At 39.0% G+C, this 23150-nt stretch overlaps 1 protein-coding gene across 4 annotated transcripts in view; it reads left to right on the top strand.

The window, feature by feature from the left end:
• Nucleotides 1–23150, top strand: part of OPHN1 (oligophrenin 1) — a 388712-nt gene that overhangs the window by 325280 nt on the left and 40282 nt on the right. For all 4 annotated transcript variants that reach the window (XM_054471934.2, XM_063660731.1, XM_063660732.1 and 1 more), the window contains one exon: nt 3654–3813. In XM_054471934.2, coding sequence (XP_054327909.1) covers nt 3654–3813 — 160 coding nt within the window. The remainder of the gene's footprint in view (nt 1–3653; nt 3814–23150) is intronic.

Genomic DNA, 23150 nt, shown 5'->3' with positions numbered 1-23150 from the left:
TGACACTGACTCACTCTCCCCTGCACTATTGTCTTTTCCTTTTGAGGAATTTTTTATTATGCAAGATTTCAAGTATATATGAAAATAGAAGAAACAGTATAGGGAAGTATTATGCGTCCATCACCTCTCCTTCAACTGTAATCAACACATGGCCAATCTTGTTTCATCTATTTCCCTACCCATTTCCCCTCCTCCTGTGTTATTTTGAATCAAATCTAAGACATCATATTTTTTCATCCATAAATATTTCAGTTTGTGTCTTGAAAAGATGAGAACTGTTTATAAACATAATATTATCACATCTAAAAAGAAATTAGTAATAATGTAATAATATTATCCATTATTCTGTGTTCAGATTTCTGCTTCCTTTTTAGTTTTGTGTTTCTGGGGTGTGTGTGTGTATGTGTGTGTGTGTGTGCGTGTATGTATGTATGTATAGGGTGGGAAAGGCAAGCATATTTAATAGATGATTCTATGTTCTTCTAACAGGGGACACACAGTGTGTGGTTGTCTTTGCCCCCAGTTATTTTCGAGAGCACTACTTTCTGAGATTCACTTAACTGTCAGAGCTGGAAGTCCCCTTAGATCACCTAATAACTTCATTTTACGGATGAGGGAACAGATACCTAAGGATGGAAAAAGATAGGCCCAGAGGCACAATACGTTAGTAAAAGAACCAAAAATATTGAAGGTAGCTTTCTTGTTTAGGAGTCAGAGGGCATACAGTTCTTAGAATCATTAGATGCTAAAGCTGGGCGAGACCTAAAAGTTCATACAGATAGCCTCTCATTCTGCCAGAGGTCTCAGTCTGGCAATCTATTGACAAGGTCCAGACCACAAATATATTTTATTTGTCTTGCAGTGTTTTGGGAAAAAAGTGATTTGGCTTCAACATTTAAAAAATCCAGATAGTTCACATCAAAGTATACATTTCAGGAAAAAAAGAGGTTGTTAGCACACTGGATCTGCATGCCCACGTGGCAGCAATCAGTTGGGGTTGAGTAATGGTTTCTTGCTTTGGAATGGGCACAAGCTTCTAATTTGCCATAGCCCCTACCACTCCCAAGTGTTTTAACAAATATTATATTAGAGTTACTTTAGATGTGACCTAGGAATTTCCCTTTCTTAAAACTAGAAGTAATTCTGTTGATGGTGTGTCTCTAAGTGAGTGGTGGGAAAATGGTGGTCTAAAGAATGTCTGCTTGTTTAAATGTGGCAGCCACTTCTCACCAGGCACATTTCTCTCATGTAAGTTACCTGCCTTGCCCCTCTAGACATTTAAATTTATGACCTCTAATCTAAACCATGCAATCAGAATCATTTTATTCTGTACTGGAGACTTCTCACAACCAACCTCAGTGGACTAGAGAGTTCAAGAATTCTTTGCTGTCAAATAACATCACATACTCTTGTTTTTGGTTTCATTCATCTTGTTAACCCACAATTTGGGATGTTACTTATCCCCCATACTGGTTTTCAAAAATATATAATAAAAAGAGAGACGCTAAATGCAAAGCAATTTCCCCAAAGAATAGGTGAACTTCCAAATCTCATAAGAAGGCCAAGAAGGAAGAGTATCCTAAATGGGATGCCAAGTAACTCCCTCAGAGAATCAGAAGGTGGCTTTAGCTTAGAAGAGCTCACATATGAGTTTTGATTTCTCCAGAAAAGTTAGACAAGCAGGCAGTGGGATGCAATGGGATGACTATAAGACTTGGGGAGCAACAAATATGGGCTTGAATCTCTGCCTTGCCATATGACCTTTCCAAATGCTTTGCTCTTGGTAAACCTAGGCTTCAAAGCTAAAATACTCTGCTTTTTGGAGTTGTGATGATTCTGTGAGCTGCTGGGACACTGAACAAGGATCAGTTCCTTTCAAAGCTCACAAAAGGAGATACACAAGTGTCCTTGTGGTTTAGCCTTTTAGGGTCACTTGGTGTTAGCATGGAGATACTTTTCCATTTTAATATCTGAAAAAAACTTCCGTCACTAAAGAATAAAGATTAATTGCAGGGGTATTGAAACTGTTAAAAGGAACACATCACCAGCCCAGCAATATCAAAAGCTATGAATGGTTGCTGTTCATTTCCGTCTGAATGGTACTCAGCCTTTGTCTAGGGCTTAACAGACTTCACATTAAGATTTGTCTAAGGTTTCTGTCCACCTCAATTACCCACTCAGTGTTAAGAACCTGCCATTCTCTTCTGGGCCTTAGCCTTGGTAAGTGTGGAGAGTGTTTCGGGTAGTCAGTTGGGCTGTTCCTACAGCCAAACTGACCCAAAGAGATTCTTGCCTTTTACTTGGCTGCCTCCAGGACTGTTCGAAACAGCACTACGGAGCTCAATTCCTTTACAAATAATTCATTAGTACCTGCTGTGTGTCAGGCACACACACTTGGAAGTTGTTTATCATTTAGTAGGAGAGGCAGATAAGTAAATGGAAAATTGCAACTTACTGTGCTTGCCAGTGGTTTTAGTTAAGATGAGCACAGTGGGCTCTGGTCTCCCTGAAGGAGATGTAACGTTATGTGCATCTCCAAGGATAGATAGACATTTTGTAGATGTAGAGAGAGGGGGATATTCCAGGTAGAGAGAATGACATGAGCAGAGAGGTATGGGAGTCTGAAACAATGTGGTATAACCAGACAACCCTAATCTAAGCAGTTCAGTATAACAAGAGTGTCAGAGGTCAGCAGTACCTGAAGGCTCCTGGAGAGGTAATAATAACAACAGATACTTCCCAGGGTGCCAGGTACCATGCTGAAGCAATTTATCTTTATTTATTCAACAACTCTCTGAAGTGGGTGCTATTTTCCCAGGTGGGAAAACTGAAGTTCAGAGAGGTAAGAGTGAGTGAACTCACTGTTGCGCAGCTGGTAAGTGGCCGTGTTGGGATTCAAACCCAGCTTCGGAGACTAAGCAGTGAGTAGGGATTGGAAACAGGGGTCAAGTTACTCAAGTTATGGAAGGCCTCATTTGTCACTTTGAAGAGAATTGGCCCTATCCCAAAGTAGGAAGCCATTAAAGGGAATTTAAGCAATGAAAGTGACTAGGGATCAGAAAATCTGGGATTGCATGTTCTACTCTACAGCTAATTGACTGTGACTTCGAGCAAATTCCTTTCCTTCTTTGGGCCTATGTTTTTTCATCTGTAAAATAAGGAAGATGATCAAGGGCAAATCTTAATGAACCCTTTCAGCTCTTTCAAGTTTTTGCTTCTCTAACGGGGGTCGGGAAGGGGCTGATTTAAGAGACTAGTAGGCATTCTCTCAATGTGCTTTGTGGTTCTTTGTACATGCTTTATACTTATATGGGCTGTTCCTCTTGCTTTGAATGTCCTCTTGCTTCCCTCCTGCCTCTCCAAATACTATCCCACTAGCTGTAGTCCCTCCCCACATCCCCGTCTGTCTCTTAATTCCTTCAATGCTGTTAGCTAGGTTAGCTATGTCTAACCACTTTGATTCCTAGTTTTATACTATCTTGTATTCTTTGATGATTGTTTCCTTTGTAATCTTGCCTTCCAATACATACTTTAGGCTGCTCCTTTCCTTCTACATTTTACTTTCTCTTACCCTCTATAGCATCTAAAACAGTCTTGGTTGTAAGGGGATACTGGAGCAAATTTTGTTAATCTTGCCCCTTTTCTTCTGGCAGTGTGTGTGAGCACAGCAAAGAGAATCTTATGACCCCCTCCAACATGGGAGTGATCTTTGGGCCCACCCTGATGAGAGCTCAGGAGGACACTGTGGCCGCCATGATGAACATCAAATTCCAGAACATAGTGGTGGAAATACTAATCGAGCACTTTGGCAAGGTATGCATTTTCTATTCTCACTACCTCTCTTCCAAACATGTGACACTTTCCCCCAACTGCCTTTTAGTGCTGTGTCTTCCTCCTTGGCTCACATTGACAGTGAAAGGAAATCCCGTTATGACACAGTGACATTTAATGGCAACTCTGACCCTGGGAAATTCATTCATTCAGCAAACATTGCTTAAGCTTATAACTATATTATTTTCAGACACCATGCTAAATACTGGGGGTAATGAAGAAGAAAAAGTCACTGTCTGTGCCTTTAAGGTGTTAACAATGTATAGTATGGAGACAGATGGGTAAATAGGAAAATGATAGTATAAAAATAGTCTATATACAATGAAACTGTAGGGGAGAAGATATTTATGTTCTCACCCGTTGCTAGTTTCATGGCTGAGACCCCTATAACAAAAGACCGATTAACAAGAGAAAAGCATACAAATTTATTTAATAAGTTTTACATGACACAAGAACCTTTAGAAATGAAGACCCAAAGAAGCAGGTAAACTCTTGCATTTTTTATACTAAGTTTGATGAAATGGATCATTGTGAAGATTAGTGATTAGAAGACAGAAGGATATGATCTAATGGTAATAAACTTAGGGGGATCTTAGCAAGGCTTGTTTGTTCAGATTCTTCTTGGTGTTTCTGTGTCTTCGAGGATAGGGATGTTCTTTTCCTCCAGTTATAGGGAGGGTACCTCTGGAATGACCTACTTCAGAGGAAGGTCAGAGAATTCTTTTATGGCTTGCTCCAGGGGAGAAGGTAGAGAAACCTTCTTGTTTCTGCTGTTTCCACAAATGCCAAGGTGCCATATTTTGGGATAGCAGGTCCTGAACTCCATCAAAACTGAAAAGAAATCAATACTTATACTTATTTGAACCCCATCTCATTCCAAAAGTATATATGGTAGCATATTTTATATTGCACATAAAATATAAGGCATCATACATTATAATCAGGTCAAGTACAAAAGGTAAAACAAAGGTAGAGTCAGAAAATGATGCCCAGAATGAGGTTAAGACAAATATTTATTGACAAGTTCTTGTACACTTGCAACAGATGGCCCTACACACTGGGGTATAAGCTTCATAGAAGCTAGTGCCATCGTAGGGAAAAGCATAATTCAATAAAGAAGGACAGGGAGGCGAAAGCAGCAGGACTTGGTGACTAGAAGTCACCAAGGATGTGGGAGAGGGAGATTTCTGAATCCTGATTTTCTGACTTGGCTGACTGGGTGGATGGGGCTGCCCTTCATACATATAAGAAATTCAGAATGGGAAAGTTTGAGGGAGATAGAGAAAAGTTCAGTTTGGGACAGGTCGCATTTGAGATTTCTCAAAGACATCCAGAGAGCGTTGCCTGGTGAGCAGTTGACTATGTGAATCTAAAGCAGGGATCAGAAAGCTTTTCCTTAAAGGACCGTATGATAAATACTTAAGCCTTTGCAGGCCATGGATCTCTGTCACAACTACTTAGCTTTGCCATTGTAGTGAGAAAACAGCCGTAGACAATATGGAAACAGATGGTTATGGATGTGTTCTAGTAAAATTCTATTTACAAAATGGGAAACAGGCCTGTGGGCTGTAATTTGCTGACCCCTGTTCTAGAGCCCAGATGTGATAAACTGATAAACCGATTGATTCATCCAACAAATATGTGTCGAGTACCCACTTTATGCCAGGTACTGTTTTAGGAACTCTAGATATCATCTTCATAGAGTTTATATTTAGAAAAAGTAAACAAACAGTATTCAAAGTAAGTAAAGTATATAATATTTTAGATTGTAATGAACATTAAGGAGAAAAGCAGAGAAGGGAAATAGGAAGGGTTGGAAAGTGGTTTTGCAATTTTAAATACAGATAGGAAAGGAGAAAATAAGGAAATGAGGAGGGCCTCACAGAGAAGACGACCTTTCAGCAGAGATCAATAGGGAATAGAGGAATGATTCATTCACCTATCCAGAGAGAAAGGATTCTAGGCTGAGAAAATGGTAAGTGCAAAATCCCAGAGGCAGAAGTGTGCCCGTCATATTCACGGTACCACAAGGAGGCCAGACTAGCTAGAGTGGATTAAGGAAAAGATGAAATAGAAAAAGATGGGCTTGAAGAGATAATGGAGAGGGACAGACTAGATCCTGTAGTGGAGCCTTATAATCCACTGGAAGAATTTTAGATTTGCTCTGCCTGGGTAAGATAGAAGGGGAGTTTTGAGCATGGGAGTGACAGGATTTGATTTAGGCTTAACAGGCTTATTCTGGCTGCAATGTGGAGAATATGAAGGAAGTCAAAGAAAATCTAGATAAATTGAGATACATACTGTGTTCATGGAGTGGACGACTCAACATGGTAAAGATGTCAATTATTTAAAAATTATAAGTTTAAGGTAATCAATATCAAAATCCCAGCAAGAGTTTTTGTAGATAAAGATAATACTAACATATATGTAGAAATGGAAAGGAACTGTAAGGGCTAATACAGTTTTGAAAAAGAATAAACTGGAGGTAGGTATTAATAATATTAATGCTTACTATATTAATAGCTTCAGTAATCAAGACAGTGTACAACTGGCAGAGGTAACTCGATAAGTCCTCTTGTCTACTTCTTACATAAACAAATAGAACAGAATAGAGAATCCACAAATAGCCCTATAGAGTATGGCCTGATTATTTTTCATGAAGGTACAAAAAGCATTTCAAGGGAGAGAGGGTAGTCATTTCAATGAATTGTATTGGAGCAATTGTAGCTCTATAGGTAATGAAAGTGAACCTCAACCTAAACCTCTCATTTTATATAAAAATGAGCTCAAAAAGGATCATACATTTACATATAAATCATAAAACTAAAACTTGTAGAAGATAATACAGAAACTGTTAGAGCCTAGGACTTATTGAGGAGACATGACACCAAAAGCATAATCCATTAAAGAAAAAAAATCAATAAATTGACTTCATCAAAATTAAAAATTTTTGCTCTGTGAATGACCCTATTAATAAGATGGAAAAAAAAGTTACTGAGATTTGGAGAAAGTATTTGCAAACCACATATCTGACAAAGGATTAATATCTAGACTATACAAAGAACTCTCAAAGCTCAACAGCACAAAAATTCAGTCTAATTAGAAAGTGGGTAAAAGACGTGAACATGACGTATGTGTGGCAATTAAGTATATGAAAAGATGTTCAAGATCACTAGCCATTAGAGAAATACAAATTAAGGCCATGATGAGAGATCTCTACACACCTATTAGAATAGGTAACGTTAAAAAAATATATAGTGCTGACAAGGGTACACAAAAACTGGATCTCTCATACATTTCTGGTAGGAATATAAAATGGGGTGGCTGCTCTGGAAAACAGTTTTGGAGTTTCTTAAAAACTAAACATGCACTTCTATCGGATCCATCATTTACACTCCTGGGCATTTATCCCAAAGAAATGAAAACATGTCTACACAAAACCTTTATAGGGATGTTAATTAATATTTGAAAAAAATTATTTAAAGCATTTTACACATATTAGCACATTTACACCTCATTTCACATAAGAAGAAACCAAGGTACAGAGAAGTTAAGTGACTTGTCCAAGGTCATGGAGTAAGTAAATGTTGGAGCTCAAATTTGAAATCAGGCAGTTCAAATGTATACTTTACCACCTCTAGATCTTTGTTATGTGTTTTGCAAATGGGTACCTGAAGTAAGTGAAGGTGAGGGTCATTATAGATGAGAGAGCTAAGGAACTTTGAGGCAAGAGTTGCTGAAGGGTCATCCACATAGTGAAGATTTTTGATAGAAAATAATTTTCTAATCCTAGCATTTGGTGGTCAGATCATGGGTCTTGTATGCTTGGCTAAGGAGTTTGGTCTTTATCCTGAAGGCAGTAGGGAGCCTTGGAAGCATATTCCGAACATTCATTATATGATGATTCATTGCATTTTAAATGTCCTAATTCATTTATAAGTGGATAAAGGAGTGACACAGCATCTCATCATTAGTATAACAAAGTATTTTTTCTTTTGTTTTTATTCTATGCATTTTTTAGGGGCAAATGACAACTTAAATTTTATTAGAAAATGTGTTGGTTGGCAAATGACCTCAATCCCAATCTAGTTAATGAAAGTGTGATTTTGCTATGTCCAAAGCATATTATGTGGCATGATTTGAAAAGCAATTAAATGCTAGTTATCTCTTATTCCCAGGATATAATAGGAGGCCATTTCTGTTAACTAGTGGTCAGCTGTTAAGTGAGGTTTTCACACCGTTGTAACCTGTTAATATGTGTTAAGTAGTCGAAGTTCTGACCTTTGTGTGATACCAGAGATGTACGCTGACCTTGTTTTCCGAACAAAGACATGGTAACCAAGGATCTTTTCTGACTTATGAATTTATTTCAAATGAAACATCTTACATGGAGATATGAAATGAAATCCCAGTTTATTAAATACTTATCAAGTTACCTTTTTTGAAAAATAGTAGAATGATATGTGGGTGAGAATGTTCCAGAAATTCTAGGCCTTATGTAGGTGTAACCTCACACTGTGGTTGTGGGATTAAAAGAGATAATATGTGTGAGAGCTGATGCCACTTTACACATATCAGGGATTATATGTTCCTGCCAAGTTGTTCAGTTAATGGGGTATGATTTTTCAGTTGAAATATATTATAATTTCAGTAATGTGTTTTTTCCATTTACACTTGCTCTTTAATAGAAAAGGGCTTAAGCACATTGGTTTTAAGTTTCTTTGTTATTCCTTTCTTTCAGTCTCTCTTTTAAGAGCATCCAGGGTCTGTAAATACAATGTAAGTGAATCAGAAGAGTTGATGCTTAAAGGAGTCTATTACTAAGTCTTTCTTAAAAATTTTTTTTAACAACTTGATCTTTTCTAAATTTTTTTTCTTTTTTAAGTTGGAAAGTAGGTAAATAATAGGGGAAGATCTACCTCTACACTGATTCCCTAGAACAACATTGCCAATTATTCTGAAGTTCTCTCTCTTCCCATCTCACTTAGCAGTATGTATCAGGGTGCCTGAACCTGATGTTGTTGGCTTGAGGCATGGAGGTAATTTGGACTGACAGAGGAAGGTTGACTTCTGTTTTCTGAACATTTTGTTTTGGGGAGCTGCCGGGAATTAGTGGGGAAGAGAGAGGTCATCTCTGAAGGCAGTTCTTAGCAATTTAGTTTTGAGGACAGAGCTATTTCACCTAAGGGGACAAAATATAGGGTAGATCCATTTGAATTTTAGAACTGGAAAGGGACCCTAAAGGCCTTCAGGTCCAAGCTTTTCATTTTATATGAAGCCTCTTTTCTCATGCCACGGTAGTGGTAACAGGTTTGCATTTCTGCAGCTCCATTCCTGCTTGTCTACTGTTTGGAACATCAGCTCTCCCCGACAGTTCTTCCCAACTAGCTTATAAAAGAACTTGGATACCAGCCACAAACTTTTACCAGTTGTCTAACTTGTGCTTTGCAAACTCACTTTCTCACCTACACAACCTGGCATCAGCCATTTTCTTCCTTTATTGCTCCCAAGACCACTCTCAAAGAGCTAGAAAGCAGTGGTTCTGCCCCTGTAGACTTAGATTTGTATTCAGTGAACATGGAATCAGTGTGGGACAGCGTATTTCCAGCTCGTTTAGTCCTTTTTCTAACTCTGTGAATGATGGATTGTATTTCCATTTCTGAGATAGGAAATGGAGGCATTGAGTGTAGTAAGTGGCAAAGCTGAGACTTAAATTTAGGTCTATCAGGTTAAGGCTGCCCCTCAGGGAAAGGGGGACCTGTTTTATTGAGATGTGAGCTGTGCTTTTCTTTGCATCATTGATGATGACTTAGCTGTTCTAGCTACTCTTGAGTTCCCTCCTTATTTCCAGTCTTTCCTTTTTAGTGGGTGGGCATCTGCTTTTTAATCGTACAGGAAGGATCTTGCCTAACTGTGTTAAGTATAGTTTTCTGGGAGAATAGTTGATTATTTTTGAGATAATTAGAAAATCTATTATCGGTGTATGTCAAAATGGATTTTAGTCTTACTGCTTAAGATATATAGTTCAGGGAAATGGAAGACTGAATGGTATAGTCTTTTCTGCAGACATGGATGGTTGAAGGCAGTTCTTCCTATAAACTGGCCGGAGAAAGCTGGGTTGTTCTCAGTGTGGAGTTTGTGGGAACTCCAGTGTTGCCTATGTTCCCAAATGGCCAAATGGGACCTCATCCAGGAAAAAAGCCTATGTCGTAGCAATGTAATGGATTTGAGAAGGCAAACAAGAGACCCTGTTAAGAAATGGCTCTGATTCATATACTTTTCAGACACCCAGTCTAGCAACCTAGAGGAAACAGACCCTTCCAGTCCTGATCTGTCTCTCCTTTCTCTAAAAGGTGGTGTTTGTGAATTTCAGTCTGCCACCAGAGGGTAGCAAGAGAACAGATGAATGTGTCCCTCCAACTGATTTCTGGAATAAGATAGATAGATAGGTAGATATTTTAAAATATAAGTAAATGTAAATATATAGTTATACTTTATAGATTTTACTGTATAGATTTATATTTTATACATTTGTATTTTAGAATGTATCTCTATATCTACCTACCTATACACACACACACACACACACACACACTTGGTGGGGGGGGGGGTGTCGGTATGTGTAAAGAGAGAATCTAATTAAGCCAAGACTCTACTTCTTCACATTTAATTTCTGAAATGATAAGGTTAAGCTAAAAGTTATTGAAAATAACATTTTTATTATCTGTACATGTAAGGATATTTTCATTAGTCTGTACATGTGAATCTAATATGTATTTAGCTTGGAATTTGGCAAACATTCTCAATTGAATCTGGAGAAAAAATATCTTTAAGTGTGAATATTAAGATCAAAATGTAACCTGGCGAAAAAATATCTTTGAGCAGAGAATTATTAAGATTGGGATATTTCAGATGTATTTATTAGTTACAATGAATCTTTGAAAACGTAGCTTCAAGTTTTCCACCTTGGCTAAGTGGAGATCTTCACACATTCTTCAAATGCCCAGTTATTTATAGCTTTGAAGTGAAGTCAGGCCCTGTTTGAGGTGAATAAGCATGTCCAAACCCAATGAGATAGGGTGATAAATGTAGGATGCAGTTGTGATCTGAGGTTTGCCCCAATGTTCAGAGAGCAGAAAAGATTTCCCTTTTGATTCTGGGAATTATGCCGATGATTCAGAATGAGGTGAAAATATCCACTCCTTCCCTTTTTCTCTCTCTAGCTGGGGCTGTAATAATAATTATCACAGTAAAAATGATAGCATTTTTTGACAGCTTGCTAGGTGTCAGACATGGTGCTGTACACTTGACACAAAGCATCTCCTCAATTTCTCACAACTTTATGTAGTATTTACTTACAGGTAAACTGAGGTCTACAGAGGTTAAATTTCTATGGACTATCAAAATCAAATATCTGTTTCTAATTTTCTTTTTGGAGGCTTCTAGTGTGTGTGGGTGGGGAAGAATATAGAATCAGAGATTTTTGAGAATTTGAAAATATCTCCAAGGTCATATTGTCCATTCCCCTCAATGGCCAGTGAGTTTCTTGTATCATATATTTTTCCTTTGCTGTTCTCCTTTGAGTGGCCTGAGGTCTCAGGTTGGAACACCAGAGTCTAGATAATACAGTAAGACTGGGGCCAGTGTGCCAGAGGGCCAGATAGGTGTACTTTGGCAGCTAGACTTAAAGCAGACTGAGCTTCAGCAGTCTGGTGATAGGCCAATAGGAATTTCAGAGAACAGGAATCAATTGAGGAGCAATGAGAGATCGGGCGGACTTTTTCTTTGCTCTGAGATTTGGAGACTGAAAGCTGGGTCATTGCTACTTTCTTATATTAAGACTCCTTACCAAGAACTCTGAAAATGTCCAGGCTACCTCTGTGAGCTCTTCAGATATCCCTAGAGTGAGAATAATGGAAAGAATGGAAAAATAGCTTTAAACTAGACAGCCCAGGGATTACATCCCAACTTTATCCTTTACTAGCTGGGTGGTCATCTAAACAAGCCAGTTTACCCCCCTGAGCCTTGTTTCCCTCATTAAAAAAAAAATGATACCAATAATTAGACCTACTTCATAGAGTTTTTGGGAGGAGTCAATGAGATAAATGTTTCAAGTACTTTGTATGTAGTACATTGGCCACTAAATTTTAGTACTTGCCCCTGCCCTATACCACCACCCCTTTGCTGTATTGACAGGAGATGAGCTCTGTCTTTGTGGTGGCATTCCCTCCTAATACTTTTATTAATACCTTGGTATCTACTAAGTCTTTGTAGTCAAAAGAGGCTTTTCTTAGAAGCTGTTACACCATTGTTTGTGGTTGTTAAATGATAGAGAAACTCTTTAATTTCCCAACCTAAAAGCATCTTAAGTTGATCTAAAAAGAAACTGCACTTGGAATCTGCCATCTCATTCTTAGTAGAAAACTCACAATCCATGCTGAGTAGATAGAGATATCCTTAACAGGATCTGACTTTATCTTCTCTCTCCCTTGATATTTTCTTCCCAAGACAACTGGGAAGGGGAATGGACAGACAATTAGAACACGGATTACAGACTGATTAGATATAATCAGTGGAAGTCTACAGCTGTTTCAGGCAGGAGGTACTGGTTTTTAGGGGAAATGACACCCGATTGGGCATTAGAACTCTTGGATTCTAGTCTCAGTTCTACCATCTACTAGCTTTGGGGCCTTGGGCAAGTCACTTCCCCCTCTTTGGAGATCGATTTTCCCATAAGTATATTGGATGAGTAGGACTAGACAGGATTCTAGAATGTTACATCTAAAAAGGCCTTAAAGACTATGTGTTGCTGAGACCAAAGACAGCCTTAGTGACAGCCCTTTTATAAAAAGCTGGCTCTTGGTAACAACAGACGTGATACTTTCAAAGTTCTCTACATACTCTAAGCAAACTCGGTGACACACTTGATGTTTAATGTGGTCTGTGCCAAATGCTAAGAGCTCATTACTTTTGACCCTGTTGCCACCTTTGTTTCTAGTGTAGTTAAGAGTATGGTTTTTGCTAATATACCCAGAGCCCAGAAAGCTCAACATAGCCTTAGCCAGAGTGTAAATGGAGACTCAGTTGGAAAGCTGGGATTCATCAGGGCCAAGTCTTGTAGCTTTGATTTATAGAAAGGCAAAATGTTTTTTTGTACAATCTGATATTTGCAGCCCTGAAGCGACATCTGGAAAGAATCTGGATAGTTGCTCATTTCTTCCAAGATTTCCAAGAGTTAGAATGAGTCTGGATCTCTTGGCCTTTGGCAATTGGAAATGACCATCTTATATTAAATTTCTTCTCTCTTTCACACCTAAAGACATGACAGAGAAGAATCCGTAAGGGGGTTAATATGTGACCAAACTCAGGCAAGCAATTCATTCTTCCCAATGGAGGTGATCGCTCTCCTGGCAGTGTTCCAAAGCCCAGCAAATTATCCAGATTTAGTTCTCAGAAGCCTTCAGGAGAGGGATTCCAGGAGTTGGGCTCCTTCCTGAACATAACCCAAAACAACAGCCAAGGCCCATCAGAATGAAATAATATTCCTCGGATATTGAGTTCTCTTAGACCAGGCCTTTAGAATGGCCCTCAGTGCCAACCATATGCCCAGAAAACAAATAAGCACTGGTTTTCCCCCAGACTCTACTTTGGCCACCTTCTGGGATTTTTTTCTGAAGTCACTATCGGAGACCATGAAGCCTTAATTGTTCTTAACCAGTCCACAGAAAGCCAAATCAGTCTGTCCTTTTTCTGGAGTTTTGGAGGGTGGGAAAATAAGTTCTGCCTGATACTGTTTCTACCCGAGGAGTTATTTTTAAACTTAAAATGTTTCCTTCTATGGTTTACAGTGGAAAGAGTGTTAGCCTTGAAGTCAGACACTTCTGAGTTCATATCATAGCCCTGCTTCTTACTATCAGGTGGCCTTGGACAATGTGCGTTCTTTATTCCCAGCCAAGCCTTTGGCCTCACATCCTCTTTCTAGTCTTCTCCCCAGTGAGTTGATCTAGTCTGTCTATGAGTTAGGAATTCCTACTTAATTTTTCAGCTACAGAAGAACCACTACAGTGTCCAGAGGAGGGAAAATGAAGGCCTATACCCTGTCAAGTTCTAGTGATAATTTTCTCAACTTTCCATTCATTCAGCTTTCTAATTATTCTTTCTTCCCTTAATCCTGTGGAAAGGGGTAGATAGAGGGATTTATTTTGTGGTTACTCTAATGCGCTAGTTGATCAATCATGTCCTTCAAGCCCAAGTTGTCTTTGCAGAGAAAAGAATTTGTGTTCAGAGAAAGGAACTTGTGAACAATCAATAAATGAGTTAATATACATAAAACACTTAGACATGTGCCTGACATGTAGTAAACATTGTAGGAGAGTTGACCATTAAAACTAACTCTGACCCATGGCTTGAACTTGGAAAAAGTTTATTCCATCAAAGCCATTTTAGTCAGTCTTCTGGGTCAGCAGCTAGTACCACCATTTCCACCTTCTATTACTGCTGTCACTACCTTTTCACAATGATTGCATGAGATGCATAGGAACTGGTTTTGCATCCTGTGCCACCTAGTATTTGACCCTTTAGAAAATCTCCATATGCTATGAGTTTCCCATTCTTTTAGGATTTATTTCTGCTTTTTTTTTTTTTTTTTTTTTTTGAGACAGAATCTCCACTTCTGCCACCCAGTTTGGAGTGCAGTGGCATGATCTAAGCTCACTGCAGTCTCCATCTCCCAGGTTTAAGCGATTCTCCCGCCTCAGCCTCCCAAGTAGCCAGGATTATGGGTGTGCACCACCACTCCTGGCTAATTTTTGTATTTTTGGTAGAGACAGGGTTTCACCATGTTGGCCAAGCTCATCCTGAACTCCTGACCTCATGTGATCCTCCCGCCTCAGCCTCCCAAAGTGCTGGGGTTACAGGCTTGAGCCACCATGCCTGGTTTTATTTCTGCTATTGTAAAAGGGTAGGTTGTTATTCCGTTCTCAGAACCTGCTTAGAATAAGTCCTTTCATGGATACACAAGAAGCCACTGGGGCATTAGGTAGAGCTTGCTAGGTTTCTTTTCTTGGACCTATTCTAACTCCCTTGTCAGCTCTGAAAGTTTTCTCATTAATATTGGACTGCCAACAGTGAGTTAAGAGATCTTGGGCCCATATTCTCTTTCCTTCCTCCTTTCTTAATAGAAACTGTGGAGTTTTCCGCAAGTTGCCCTTCCCAATTCCACTAGTTATATCTGTAGTTTATAATCCTGTTTTTAAGGTACCAATGTCACCCCTTCATTCAATAAATACTAAATGCTTACTATGGACAGATGAAGTTCTAGGCTCTGGGGATACAAACAAAACTAAGGCCCTTTTTTGTGGGTCTTATGTTCTGCTGGAGATAAACAATACATCAGGTGGTGGCAAGTGCTCTGAAGAAAAAGTAAAGCAAGGTAGTGGGTTGTTCCTTTATGGAAGATGGTCAGACAAGGCTACTGTTAATGTGTTATTTAGGCAGAGAACTGAATAAAGTAAGGTACAGGTATGGTAGATATCTTTGGGAAGAGCAATTCCATGAATAGGGAAAACCTAGTACAAAGGCCCAAGGCAGCAGTGTGCTTGGCATGTTGAACAGCAAAGAAACCAGAGTGGCTGGGAGCAAGGATGACAATCTGCTCCATTTCTCTTCCCAAAGGGAATAGCAGTAACACACAGGTTAATGCTCATTGTTAAAAAAGAGTTTTGAAGTGAGGCCTTTGGAGGGCCACAGACCAGAAAAAGAGGTAAGTGGATTCTTCTTACTACAACAATTGCCAATATTTCCACATTAAAGTTTGGCTTGAATGTTTGCATCTGTAGGCCAGCTTTGGGAAGGATGTTGCAATCCATGATGACTGTAGGGTTATTCAGGCCACATTTTAATTTTAGAGAAGACACACAACAGGAAGTTTCCCCTTTGCTTTTCTAGACTTTTCTCACTTAAAGAGAGTGTGGTTTTAAGCCTACCAAGCACCTTCTCTGAGCTCTGCCTACTGCCACATTGGCAAAACTGCTCTCAAACAGCTCCTTACCAATGAGCCTTTCAGTATATTTTCAGGAGACAGGGCATGTGGACAACACCCTGTCCAGGTGGAATTATCAGCTCTCATTATAAATCCTAGAAGTCAGTGAGCCCATATCTATCTTAAGGCCTGGGTAGCTTCTTGAAGAAGAGCAACCTGTGAGGAAGGGTTTTTTTTTTTTCAATGAGAAGTGAATAATTTTTATAACTGGAGCAGGGAAATAAGATCATTTAATCTGACAGAGAGCTTGAAGAGCCATTAAGTTCCTATCACCTGATTTGCATAGCATGTAACTGCTTCACTCCCTATTGCTCTGGTCTGAAAATTTATCTGTTCCTCCCTCCCTTTCTCTACACTCTCCTCTCCCTCTCCCTGTCCCCCTCTTTCACTCTGTCTCCCTCCCTTCCTCCCTCTCCCCTCTCTCCCTCCCCCCTCCCCACCTCTTTGTGTGTCTTGCGTTTTCTCTGTCTCTAAGGAAACATAGGTTTAAGTTCTTTTTAGGGTTCATAATAATTGCAATAACTACCACTTACTGAGTGCTCAGTATGTTCCAGGCTAGGTTCTTTACATCAGGTATACCTTGCTTTATTGTGCTTTACTTTATCGCTCTTTGCAAATATTGCATTTTTAAAAACAATTTGAATGTTGGTGGCAATCCTGTTTCGAGCAAGTCTGTCAGAGCCATTTGTCCAACAGCATGGGCTCACTTCTTGTCTCTGTGTTGCATTAGGATAATTCTTGCAGTATTTCAAACTTTTTTTTTCCTTCTTACATCTGTTGTGGTGATATGCGGTTAGTGATCTTTGATGTTACTATGTAATTGTTTTGCGGCTCCATGAACTACACCCAGACAAGATAGCAAACTTAATAAATAAATGTTGTATGTTCTGACTGCTCTGCCGATCAGCCGTTCCTCATCCCTCTCCCTCTCATGCTTCCCTATTTCCTGAGACACAACAATATTGGAATTAGGCCAATTAAAAACCCGACAAAGGCCTCTAAGTATGCAAGTGAAAGAAGGAGTTACATGTCTCTCATGTTAACTCAAAAGCTAGAAATGATTAAGCTTAGTGAGGAAGGCATGTTGAAAGCTGAGATAGGCTGAAAGCTAGGCCTCTTGTGCCAAACAGTTGGCCAAGTTGTAAATACAAAGGAAAAATTCTTGAAGAAAATTAAAAGTGCTACTCCAGTGAACACACAAATGATAAGAAACCAAAATAGCCTTATTGCTCATAGGGAGAAACTTTTAGTGGTCTGGATAGAAAATCAAACCAGCCACAACATTCCCTTAAGCCAAAGCCTAATCCACAGGAAGGCTGTAACTCTTCAATCTGTGAAGGCTGAGGAAGTTAGGAAGCTGCAAAAGAAAAGTTTGAAACTAGCAGAGGTTGGTTCATGACGTTTAAGGAAATAAACCAGTTCCATGACATAAAAGTGCAAGGTGAAGCGACAAGTGCTGATGTAAAAGCTGTACCAAGTTATCCAGAAAATGCAGCTAAGATCATTGATGAAAGTGGCAACACTAAAAAACACATTTTCAATGTACATGAAATAGCCTTCTATTGGAAGAAGATGCCATGTAGGACTTTCATAGCTGCAAAGAAGTCAATGCCTGGGTTCAAAGTTTCACAGGACAGGCTGACTCTTTTCATTAAGGGCTAATGCAGCTGGTGAAGCCAAGGCTCATTGACCATTCTATAAATCCTAGGGCCCTTAAGAATTATGCAAAATCTACTCTGCCCATGCTCCATATATGGAACAACAAAGCCTAAATGACAACTCATCTGCCTACAGCATGTTTTACTGAATATTTTAAGCCCACTCTTGAGACCTACTGCTCAAAAGAAAAGCTCTCTTTCAAAATATCACTGCCCATTAACAATGTACTAATCACCCAGCAGCTCTGATGGAGATGTGCAAGGAGATTAATGAATGTTGTTTCCATGCCTACTAATACAACATCCATTCTTCAGCCCCTGGATCAAGGAATAAATTCAACTTTCCAGTCTTATTATTTAAGAAGTAGATTTCATCAGGATTTAGATCCCATAGATAGTGATTCCTCTGATGAATCTGGGCAAAGTAAATTTAAAACCTTCTGGAAAGCATTCACCAATCTAGATGTCATTAAGAATATTAATAATTTATGAGAGGAGGTCAGAATATCAACAAAATAACAGAGGTTTGAAAAAGTTAATTTCAACCCTCATGGCTGACTTTGAGGAGCTTAAGCCTTCAGTGGAGGAAGTAACTGTAGATGTGGTAGAAGTAGCAAGAGAACTAGAATTAGAAGTGGAGCCTGAAGACGTGACTGAATTGCTGCCATCTCAGGATAAAAGTTCAATGGATGAGAAACTACTTTTTATGGATGAGCAAAGAAAATGGTTTCTTGAGGTGGAATCTACTCCTGGTGAAGATGCTGTGAATATTGTGGAAATGATAACCAAGGATTTAGAATATTGCATAAACTTGGTTTACTAAAGCAGTGGCCGGGTTTGAGAGGAGCGACTCCAATTTTGAAAGAAGTTCTATCAAACAGCATGGCATGCTACAGAGAAATTTTTTTGTGAAAGGAAGAGTCAATTGATGCAGCTAACTTCATTGTAGTCTTCTTTTAAGAAATTACCATAGCCACTCCAGCCTTCAATAAGCACCATCCTGATCAATCAGCAGTCATCAACATAGAAGCAAGACCCTCCACCAGCAAAAAAGGGTATGATTTGCCAAAGGCTCAGGTGATTGTCAGCATTTTTTAGCAATAAATTATTTTTAATGAAGGGATGTACACCGTATTTTTAGGAATCATGCTATTGCACACTTACTAGACTACAGTATAGCATAAGCACCGTGAAACCAGAAAAAATTGTGTGGCTCAGTTTATTGTGATACATATTTTATTCTGGTGGTCTGGAACCAAATCCACACTATCTCCTAGGTATGCCTGTATGTTACCTCATTCAACCATCACAACAACCCTGTGAGGTAGATGGTATCACTATTCTCATTTTGCAGCTGACATTTTCAAAATGCAAACTGAGCTTCAAGTTTGAGATTCATATAGTTTAAGTTTCTTGCCCCTGGTTACATAGCAAAGCTCCAACACAACTGACTCTGACTCTGTCCTGACTCTTTGACCTCTATTTTGTACTCTCTCACCTCTATTTTGTACTCTCTCTTCCCGATTATAGTTGGTGAAAGAATAAATGAAAAAAAAAAGTTCTATTATTTAATATGCTCTAAAGGGCCTGGTAGCCAAAATTCATCCATTCATTTTAAAAACTGTCATTGAGCTGCTTTATCTTGCCTCGTGCCCTACTCAGCCCTAGTCTCTAGAGAGGAATCAGGAGAAAAAATCTCTGCTGTCAGAAAAGTTATGGGACTGGGGGGGTATCTGGAACCAACTAACACTCAGGATGCAGTGTAATAAAGACTGTGGTGAAGATGTGCATTGGATGCTGTGGGAGCCCATGGAAAGGGAACTTACCTCTCTATTGGGAATCAGAGAAGTCTTCATACAGTGGGTAAGGCATGATGTGAGTTCTGAAAATCAGAGGAGTAGATTAATTAATTAACCTTCTGTAAGAAAAGTCCTCCTATAACAGAGGACTGCAAATTATTTGGCTTAAATATGATAGAGAGGAGTTCATTTTTCTCTCACATAAAAGTCTAGCAGTGAATAGTCCAAGATCAATGACATACTTCTGCCATCCTCACCACTTGGCTTCAGTTTCTTGATCCTAGATAGCTATTCCATTTGTCCCCATTTACCAGCCAGAGAGAAAGGGAAAAAAAGACAGAATGTAATACAGACAGCTTCTTCATAAAAGCATGACCCAGAGGCTTTCATGCATTATTTCTACTTGTATTCTGTTATCTAAAACTTAATCACATGTCCTTACCTAGCTGCAAGGGAGACTAAGAAAGGTAGGCGTGGGTGCCCAGCTACCATTCAGTGACTTCCATTAGTAAAAGTAAGAAGGGGAAGGTGGATACCAGTAAGCAATTAGCAGTCTCTGCCATAAAGGGTAAGAGTGAAAGTGTTCTGTGTGTAGATCACTCTGGATACATACAGGAATGAGACACCAGAGAAATTAAGTTCCATAAAATAACCAAAGAACTAAATAACTAAGAGACTAAAGAACTTTAATAATTCAGCATGGCTATAGTGGAGGGTGAATGTAGGGGAATAGTGGAAGGTGGCGCTGGAGATTTCAGGCTGTGGCCAGATTATTGAGTACCTTGTGTGCTAACTAAGGAATCTGGCCTTTGTCCCGAAGACAGTGAAGAGTCATTGAAACATTTTAAGCAGTGGAGTAACACAATTAGATTAGAGTTGAGAAAGATCACTCTACCTGCACTTGGGTAGACAGATTAAAGGCAGGAGTGGCTGGAGACAGAAGGAACAATTAGGAGACTATTATAATCATAGAGAGACATGATGAGACTCAACCAAGTCAGTGGTAGTGAGCAGAGGGGATAGATTAGAGAGACATTAAGGAAGCATAATTGATAGAACTTGGTGACTAAATGGATGTGGGATGTGAGAGAGGGGGAGGATTTTAAGATAATAATGTCCCGATTTGTGGCTTGGACATTGGCATTGTTTTAGGTAATAAAAAATTTTAAGGGATGAAAGTGTTTAATTCTAGAAATGTTGAATTTGAGATACCTCTGGGATATCCAGAAGGCAACATTGAGCAGTCAGTTAGATATATTGGTATAGAAACCAGTAGAGAAACTTGGTAGTGCAAGCCATGTGAATGGATGACACGACTGAGAAAGCGAATGAGTGCAGACAAGTGAGATCATTAGAAGGTTGAGGACATAATCCTGGAGAACATTAAATTTCAGAGAGAGCCAGTGAAAGAGACGACAGTATTCAGAGAAGCAGAAAGGTAAAGACAGAGGAATTTTTAGAAATGGATTGGTTAAATGTGTTAAATGTTGGAGCACAGTCAAAATAAAAATTGAAAAGTACCTGTTGGAGTTGGCAATTAGCAGGCCAGTGGTGATCATTGTAAAAACAGTTACAGAGGAGTAATGTGGGCAGAGACAAGGTTGAGGATCAACTGGAGGATGAAGAAATGGAGACTTAACTGTCTGGAAAATGAGAAGAAAATGAATGTGATGGCAGTGGGGAGTAGCTTGGGTTCAGATAGGAGAGACTTAAGTTCATTTAAATGCTTTTGAGAAACAGTATTGTAAGAAAGGAGATGAATGATGGAGGAAGGTCCCTGAGAAACAGGAAGAGATGAGATGGGATCGAGAGCATAGGTAGAGGCATTCTCCTTAGAAAGTGAGGAGGAGATAAAGTAAGTTTATAAGTGTGGATGTCAATGAGTTTGTCAGTATGGGGACAGAAAGTTGAAGCTGTTTACTTTATTTATTTATTTATTTATTTATTTATTTATTTTGAGACAGTCTTGCTCTGTTGTCCAGGATGGAGTGCAGTGGTGCAATCTGGGCTCACTGCAACCTCCACCTTCCGGGTTTGAGCAATTCTCCTTCCTCAGCCTCCTGAGTAGCTGAGATTACAGGCATGCTGCACCATGCCTGACTAATTTTTGTACTATTAATAGAGCTAGGGTTTCACCATGTTGGCCAGGCTTGTCTTGAACTCCTGGCCTCAAGGGATCCACCTGCCTCAGCCTCCCAAAGTGCTGAGATTACAGACATGAGCGACCGCGCCCAGCCGAAGAAGTTTACTTCTAATGACCTCCCTTTTCTCTGAAGTATGAGGTGACGCCATCTGTGAGGGAGGGTGTCTGTGGTCTGGTATATTATGAATGCCTCAGCAAGGATGTCTTCTAACTGAGCAAAGGGAAATAATATATGATGCGTTTATCTCCATTAATAACACTCACTTGGGTTCAATCGGAAGAGATTGTTGGAAGGACAGATGCATGGATGGATGCCTATAAACATAATAAATATGTATTCTGTTTTCCTCCACTCAACGTTTTCAAAATGTTTTTTTAGAAGTTCAGTTCAGGGTTAAAATTTTCTTGAATCCCATCTGCATTAAGTAAGTATATTTTCATTTGTTATTCCTCTTCATTATTCTAGACCAACATTTTTCAGCCTTGGTATTATTTTGACATTTTGGGCCAATAATTCTTGTTGTGGGGACTGCCCTGGGCATTGTTGGATGTTTAGCAGGATTCCTTGCCTTTCCCCACTAGATGCCAACCCCCCTTCCACAGTTGTGACAATAAATATTTTCACAGATGTCATGAAATGTCCCCTGGGAAATAGAATTGCCCCCAGTTAAGAAGTTGTATTCAAAACCAAATGGAAGGGCACTGGAGAGAGAGAGAGAGGGAAGGGGGATTTAAGCTAGACAAATACTCTTGTACATTTATCAGTTGATCATGACAACTGTACTCATAGACATGATCTTCTTTTGGCAAATTAGACAGCTGAGGCTCGGAGAGGTTAAATGACTTGCCTAACATGACAGAGGCCATAAGTGATAGAGCTGGGGTTTGAACTCATGTGTGTTAGATCCCTACAATTTAGGTTCTTTCTTAAACAACAATAAAAAATATTTTAGAGGATGTCCTTGTTTTCATTTTTATTATGTTTTAAAAAATCAAACTAAACTTAAAATTCAGCATAAAAGTTTAAATAATATAGAAGTGTATAGACTAAAACAGGAATGTATCTTTTGACATTCCTCTGTAATCCTATTCACTTTCCTAGAGGTTATGATTGTGATTGTTAACAATTTAATGTGTATGCTTCTAGACCCTTTTCTTTGCAATTATAAATGACAAAGGACAGTGCATTCATACACACACAAAACTATTTTTGAATAATGACATCATACTATATATACTATTCCATAAGCTACTTTAAAATATTTAATCTTTCCACCTCAGTTCTTACAAATCTACATCATCGCCTTTTAACAGTTGTGTAATATTCCTCAGTGGGTGAACTACAATTTATGTAACTTTCGCATGTTAGTAGATATTTATGTAGTTTTATTTTTTTTATGGTACATGGAACTTGCATAGATATCAGTGTGTGTATGTGTCAGGATTTCTGCTTAATAGGGGTTTTAAAAGTAGGGAGATCAGAGGGCATGCCTATTTAAAATCATGATTGCTACTACCAGATTGACCCCCAATATGGCTAAACCAAATCACCCTCCCAATAGCAGCTTATAAAGGTGACTGTTTTTACCCACTTCTTTGTCAGTTTAGGACAATATCGATTTTTCTTAATTTATCAGTCTAATAGGCAAAATGTGATACCTTGTTTGAATTGTAGTTTT

The sequence above is a fragment of the Pongo pygmaeus genome, chromosome X (genome assembly GCF_028885625.2).
Source record: "Pongo pygmaeus isolate AG05252 chromosome X, NHGRI_mPonPyg2-v2.0_pri, whole genome shotgun sequence".
NCBI lineage: Eukaryota > Metazoa > Chordata > Mammalia > Primates > Hominidae > Pongo > Pongo pygmaeus.
This window is presented reverse-complemented; position numbering and strand designations above follow the sequence as displayed.